General features: G+C 43.5%; 1 protein-coding gene across 1 annotated transcript in view; it reads right to left on the bottom strand.

Moving 5' to 3' along the window:
• Positions 1-7,140, bottom strand: part of top3a (DNA topoisomerase III alpha) — a 24,622-nt gene that overhangs the window by 10,255 nt on the left and 7,227 nt on the right. The window contains exons 9-17 of the mRNA XM_015055438.1: positions 4,225-4,299; positions 4,041-4,123; positions 3,650-3,860; positions 3,138-3,323; positions 2,918-3,047; positions 1,792-1,905; positions 1,537-1,702; positions 1,292-1,438; positions 602-724 (exon numbers count right to left, since the gene is read on the bottom strand). Of these exons, the coding sequence (XP_014910924.1) occupies positions 602-724; positions 1,292-1,438; positions 1,537-1,702; positions 1,792-1,905; positions 2,918-3,047; positions 3,138-3,323; positions 3,650-3,860; positions 4,041-4,123; positions 4,225-4,299 (1,235 nt within the window). The remainder of the gene's footprint in view (positions 1-601; positions 725-1,291; positions 1,439-1,536; positions 1,703-1,791; positions 1,906-2,917; positions 3,048-3,137; positions 3,324-3,649; positions 3,861-4,040; positions 4,124-4,224; positions 4,300-7,140) is intronic.

Consider the following 7,140-nt stretch of genomic DNA (forward strand, 5'->3'; position numbering starts at 1 on the left):
TCTGGAGGTTCAGGTCAGAGTCCATCACTACTCCCAGGTTTCGGGCCTGATCGCTGGTTTTTAGTTGTAATAACTGAAGCTGCGCATTGACTCTAGTTCACTCCTCTTTAGGTCCAAAGATAATAACTTCAGTTTTGAGTAATAAAAAAAATCTGGATTTCCCTGGGTGATAGTTTTAATGTGTCAGAATAGATTCCCCTTAATTTAGCAGCACCTCATGCTGTTATGACCTTTTTAACCACAGCAGCCCAACAGGAAGCACAGGGATGTCCCCAAGTTGACACAAATATGGCATCATACTTCTCCTGATGTATTTGTGTGTTGGAAAAACAACATTCGAAGAAAACCCCCGCAATGTTTTGGACTTTCACTTAATCAGGTGACAGATCCGATCATCAAAAAACACCTTTCTGAAACATGAGAGTGATGACAATGTTTTATTTCTGTGTTTATGCTGTTAAATTCAGTGTTTAAAGCTACTAAATGAGGCTCGTTGTGGGCAAACGCTTTGTTGCGAGGTAAAACCAAGGGGTGCAAATCAGTGTTGCCACTTTTTCACTGGAGCTAAAGCGTCGCAGTGAGGCGCGGTGTCGGTACTCACAGGTGAATGGGGCTCGGTTGGCATGTGGGACAAACAGCGTCGTCCCTGCTGACCTCCATCACGGTGTCCGGGAACCAGACGGCCGTCTTACAGGCCGGGAAGCCCACACAGGTCAGGAACTTACTGCAGACACACACACACACAGGAAACAGGCCCATTATTATCAGCTGTGTCTAATCTAATGCTTTTCAGATATTGAATCCACCAGTGGGATCGCCATATTGGGCCTGTGCTTTTTCACATTTTCCCTTGTTACTTTGTTGTGTTTTAAGGACAATTTGTGCTATAAATTACAGCAGGACCGAGCTGGATCTGTTTGGCAGAAAAGAAGCTGCAAAAATGTTGTTTTCTATAGTTGTTAGAGACATACCCAAAAGCTGTACCTGCAGCCAAAAGGTGCTTCAAACACAAATCCTCCAACATTATTCTGACTTATATTTGTAAAAATGTAGAAAACCAGACATCGTTTTCCTTCCGTCTCACAAATATGTATTTCTTTGTGTTGATCAATCCCATCAAATCCCTCAAAAAACACACTGAAGTTTGTGACTGTGATGTGGAAAAAATGCTAAAAAAAAAAAAAAAACATCTCTGGACTAAGATTGAAATTCAAACATGTAAGTTTATGAGGAACTGTGGACTTAGGTTTGTTACTGGGTTATTTAGAGTTAGTCTCTCTCTTTCTCTCACCTGTTTCCCTCCCTCTTCTTCTTCAGCACCATGTCCCGCCCACAGTTAGGACACTTCCTGACCGGCAGCGGTACCTCCATGTCCAGCTGCTCCGCTTCAGGCAGCTCCAGAGCTGCGCCCAGGTACGGCGACAGAGCCTCGTCTAACCTGAAGCCACGAGAAAAAAACAGCGACATGTTGCTAGAACACAGAGAATGCAGGGCGCCGATCCCCTCCATCGTCGTATAATTTAAAGTGCGACTAACTTCTTTGCCTTCCTCACGGACTCTATGAAGACAGCTTTGTATTTCTGGATGTGGTGCTGCAGAACGCTCCGCTTGTCCTTCCTGCCCTCTGACACCAGCTTCAGGTCAGCCTCCAGCTCGGCGCGCAGGTTGGGTTTCGACATCTCGTAGCCCATGGAGTTGTAACCTGGACGCACAATCGCCACGAGGGACAGCATGTTAATGATGCCGCGGTTGCCGCGGCAGATTGCGGCGCGGAGACGCATGTGAAGTTACCCTCCACTAGTCCCATGCCGAGCTCCCCGGGGAGAAACCTCTGGTCCGCAGTCAGACCGACGTACATGCGACTCTTAATGGTCTCGATGTGTTCTGCGTGGGTCGCATCCGTACCTGGAATACACACACACTACAATTGAAACAAACATGATATATCCCTTGTTTTTTTATATTAATAGAAAGTAACCCTGGCACAGCACTCTGTGTTAAGGAGGTTCGTTTCCTGGCTCTATTGTTTTTATTTTCAGTAAAAAAGTACAACTGGTACCAGTGCTTGTGTTTAGTTATCACTTTTATATTACCATAACATAAACATTTTAAAACACTTTTATATTACCATAATATAAAAGTCATAAAAAATATTTATTGCTGCTTTTAACTCCCTAAAAGTTTCTTCCCCAAGTCAAAATGACACTTTGCCAGATTTATATTCCCATCGTTCTCAGTCAGGATTAACTCTGGGATTAAACGCCGACTGATGCTACATTTAAAGACAGCACAGATTTTAAGAGGACAAATAAAACTAAATTTTAGCAAACTGCAAACAATGTATAAGTTTATGGTAGATATTTCTACAGTGAATTCAAACCAAACACGGACGGACAGGGCAACTGTTTGAATAAAAGAAAACAAAGTTTGGTAATATAAACATTTTTCCTCATCTCTAATTTATTTAGTTTTTTTCTGTACTTTGTCAGACTTAAAAACTACTTCCAATTTAATTCCACACTTTGACAACTTTGTGGAAGCCCCGTCTCTTTTTCCCCGTAGATACCTGTGGCTGAAGTAGTTTCAGGCGCTGCTTTATGGTAATTCATCAGGGCTGTTTCCTATAGGAAGTATTTCTTCACAAACTGCTTTTGTGTTTTACTATCTGTTCATGAGACCAAGTTGCTAACGGAGCTACTGCTGCCACACAGCGAGACATTTTGTTTTTTCCTTTCTGTGGAAAGTATCGCTGGCCCAGTGCCTCTGTGCTTCCTGTCTTCTTCATAAGAGAAGGCATTGATAGCGCTACTGCCATTAAGTAATTGATCTAGAAAGTACTCCTGCTTCTGCTCTTCAAAGTTTAGCGAGGTCTCATGGAAGCTGATCACATTTTTTTTTTCGTGTTAGACAGATTTACCGATGCCGTGCTTCTCCATCAGGGATATGAGGTCGGCTTCGGTCAGCAGCTGAGGCGGACTCGTCTGTCCATCCACCATCTCGATAGCGGAGGGCTGGAACTGGGAGCCCTGCTCATAAACTGGTATCAGCTGAAAAAAAAAACAACACAATTTCCTTAATTAGTCACTTAGAGTATAAGCTATCGGTATTTTCAACACAAAAATAAAAAGTAAACCCACCTTTGTGCTCCACCTCTCGTACGGGTAGACGTCCAGGTAATTCCTTGCAATAATCATGAGTCCAGATGTGGAGAACTTCTCTTGAGCAATTTCTATTTCCACCACCGTCTCCTGCCCCAAAGCGTCCTGGGAAACGCAGGCCAGGAAGTGCCGCACGATGAACTCATACACACGCGCTTCGTTGCCCTGGGAAACGAGACACACAGTGGAGATTTCCACGCATGTTCGACGTGTTTCCATCGGTTTCTACGACTCTTACCAAGTGGGGTTTCAACATCTCTATGTTCCACAAAATCCTGAAACAATGATGCTTAATCTGGCTTCAGAGTCAGAGGAGAATTAAAGGGCTGTTTTGTTATTTTTTTCCAAATTCGTTTAGCATCAGAGCTAATTCAAATCGTACTTCTACTGTGAGAATCTTATGTAACCCAAAACTTTCACTTGCTTCCCCAAAAAAACGAATAAAAGAAAAAAGTAAAGAATGAAAACAAAAACGACGTGAACCAACCCACCTGCAGCGTGTTGGTGTACTTGGTGGGGTGTATGGGAGGGTGGGCCTGGTCGGAGTTTTTGCCCTGCCGTGGGTTGGGGCCCCCAGGCTGGTCCAGAACCCGCTGGGCAAACGTCCCCCACTCCGGACTCTGCGCCTGCTGCTCCACCAGCGGCGCCAGGGGAAGGTTTGCAGGAAATATGTTGGTTTCTGTGCGAGGATAGCTGATTAACCTGAACAGGAAATTTAAAATAAAAAAAAAAAATTAAATCAAAATGCAGCGTCGTGTCGTATTCACACAGAGAAATGACGCTCTGCAAAACACCAGATGGTCCCTGCGTGTCTATGAACTGGAAAGACTCTGGCAGGCAGGTGAAGATGGAGGACTAAGGTGAACTTAATGCTACACCCACCCTTGAGTATAAAGCTTTTCAGCAATCTTCATCGTCTCTTTGGCATTTATCCTGAGCTTCCTAGACGCCAGTTTCTCCAGTTCCTGCACGTCAGATCAACACAGAAGACTTTGCAAACAAGAAAACGGTTTTTCATGCCGCGGCTTACATCATACGTGTTTGCTGTTTGCTTTTATTATCTTACCACTGTGTCCAAAGGCAGTGGTCTCCATTTGCTCTTGGGTTTGCTTGTTACTGAGGTGACTGTTGCCATGGGATCCTGGAAATAAATGATAATATATTCTCTTTTCACATGTTACTTTTGAACTGCATTTATTCGCACGAGTCAACAAACATTTTCTAAACGGACCGCAGTGTGTCGTGTCAGCTGCAGCAGTGGCTGAGATACACCTATGGATGAGTTTTATTTGCACTGCGCGTTTCGGCAACAGGGCTTTTCAGAGTGATTTATATGATGAAAACAAAGGACAAGAACATTATGGCGTAATAAAGGAAAGTGATGAAAAGTTGGAATACAGTCTACAATTAACGAGTTTCCAGTCATGGTTAATCGAAGGCAGCTCAGAAGAAGTGGGGTTTTTCCGCCTCGATTTGAAGGCTATGCACTGCAGCTTTGCAGTTTTCTGGAAGTTTGTTCCAGATTTGTGGAGCATAGAAGCTGAAAGCTGCTTCTCCATGTTTGGTTCTGATTCTGGGGATGAAGAGCAGGCCAGAACCAGAACCAGAAAACCTCAATAGTCTGGAAGGTTGATGTAACTAAACAATTCAGTGATTTACAAACCAGCAGGAGAATTTAAAGTCTATTCTCCGAGCAACAGGAAGCCGGTGTAGGGACTGTAGAACTGGTGTGATGTTCTCTATCTTCCTGGTTTTCTGCTTTTTAGTCAGACCTGTAAAGATGCTGTTGCAGTAATCAATGCGACTAAAGATAAATTCCTGGATGAGTTTCTCTAGATCTCGCTGAGACATCAGTCCTCTAATCCTGGAGATGTTCTTCAGGTGATAGAAGGCCGACTTTGTGACTGTCTTAATGTGGCTCTGAAAGTTCAGGTCAAAGGTCATCACTACTCCCCGGTTTCAGGCCTGATCGCTGGTTTCAGTTGTAATAACTAAAGCTGTGCATTGACCCTAATTCGCTCCTCTTCAGGTCCAAAGATAATAACTTCAGTTTTGTTTCTAATCAGCTGAAGAAAGTTTTGGCACATTCACACATTTATCTGTTCTAAGCAGATATTCAGTGATTGGATGGGTTCAGAGTCACCTGGTGACATCGTGATGTAGAGCTGTGTATCGTCTGTGTAGCTATGGTAACAAAACTTATGTTATAACCTGAACCAGTGGGAGCATATAGATATTAAACAACAGGGGGTCCCAGGATTGAAACTCAATGAAAAATTACCTAGTCGAACCAGTCAAGTGCTGTACCAACCCAGCTGTCCAGTCCTTTCAGTAATATGTCATGGTCAACAGTATTAAGTGCTGCGCTGAGGTCCAACAGAACCAGAACTGTGGTTCTCCCACAGTCTGTTTAAGTGGATGTCACTGAACATGTTGACAAAGGCAGGCTCAGTGCTTTGGAGAGAACTGAAACCGGACAGAAAGACATCAAAGCAGTTGGCCATTGTTAAGGTACATCAGAGAGCGCACACACACACACACATACGCACGCACGCACGCGCTCACACACACTGCAGGTATGAGTTTAATGAGCAGGCTCTGGTATCACCAGCGAGTTTCTGTAATAACAAAATAAAAGCAATCATTTGCAGAAAACTACATGTCGTAGTAATTTAAAAAAAACAAAACTTGTTTTGAAAAGAGAGTATCTAAACAGTGAATGAAGGTTGGAGATCAAAAGGATGAATCATCCAGCGTTAGCGGCTCAGAGTTTGACGGAGTAAGTACGTCAGTACGTTCCTGAATTTCTAAAATTCAAGAACTGCGACGGCGTGTTGCAGTTTCTCTGCTACGTCACTTCTGATTGGTTCTTTTCTTAGCTCTATTCATAATTTTCTGGTTGAGGCGTCGCATGTTTACACAGCTCTGGTTCTGGAAGGAGTTTCACTGTCACTTTCTTTTTTTTACTTTCGGACAGTTGTTATGATGTGTAACCGTGGCAACAAGGTGTTGTTTTTACAGCTTGGAGCAGCTGATTGGCATCTGAAAACGTCAAATAAACATGCCCTCGTCTTTCCAGGACATTTTACTGTAGAATATCTTCTCTGCTGCCCAGATATCGAACTGCTAACACGGCATGACGGTCATATAACAACGTTCTTCAGTCAGAAGCCTCTTCAGATTTGTTGAAACACTGACTGCTACTGGAGATCCTTCCTTCCCACAGCGTCACCAAGCACAACAATTCTTTGAAGATGCTTGGATGATATGAGTTACGGCAACGTTTAATTTCCGTTTGGGATCAATAAAGTATTTTGAATTGAATGCAGAGCCCTGCAAGGGGAAATATTTCTCTATATGACGGGAAGAATAAGAACTGTTGGTCAACAGTGTTTGGTGCCGGCCTTAACAACAACCTCCCCCCCGGCACCCCCCCAAGAAAAAACAGTATTTATATGTAAATGTCATTTTGTATAAAAAAATAATTTAAACTTCAGGTTCTTGGCTGATTTACTGCAGCATGCATTAAAATCTGCAGTCATTCAGAGCCTTATTGCAGTGAAATGTTTGCCCAACCTTGAGCAAACAGAGGTAAAGGAATAATAGCCAGCCTGTGATGGAGTGAGCTCTGACCCGCTTCTGTCTTCCGACACTCGCAGTTCGCTCTGTGGGAAAAAAAAAAAAGAGCGAAAAGCTAGCTGAGTGATAATTACAGGGCTCGTCAGCCTCGCCGGGAAAGAATAAGTGTTTCTCTTGATGACGCTCCCACGTTCAGACGACACCTCTTCTGTTCTGTCGTCAGCGGGTGAAACCTCTTGGGATTTAGAGCTCAAAAGCGCCAAAGCTGGATCAACAAACAGAAGATTAGAACGATGATGATCCAACATCACACAGTCTGAGTACGGAAATCGAAAAAAAAAAAGAAAAAAAAAAAAGCATAAACCCCCCCCCCCCCCCCCCCACAACAAAAAAACAAGAAACA

The sequence above is a fragment of the Poecilia latipinna genome, unplaced genomic scaffold, assembly GCF_001443285.1.
Source record: "Poecilia latipinna isolate Pla-1442-1.1 unplaced genomic scaffold, P_latipinna-1.0 Scaffold1315, whole genome shotgun sequence".
Taxonomy (NCBI): Eukaryota; Metazoa; Chordata; class Actinopteri; order Cyprinodontiformes; family Poeciliidae; genus Poecilia; species Poecilia latipinna.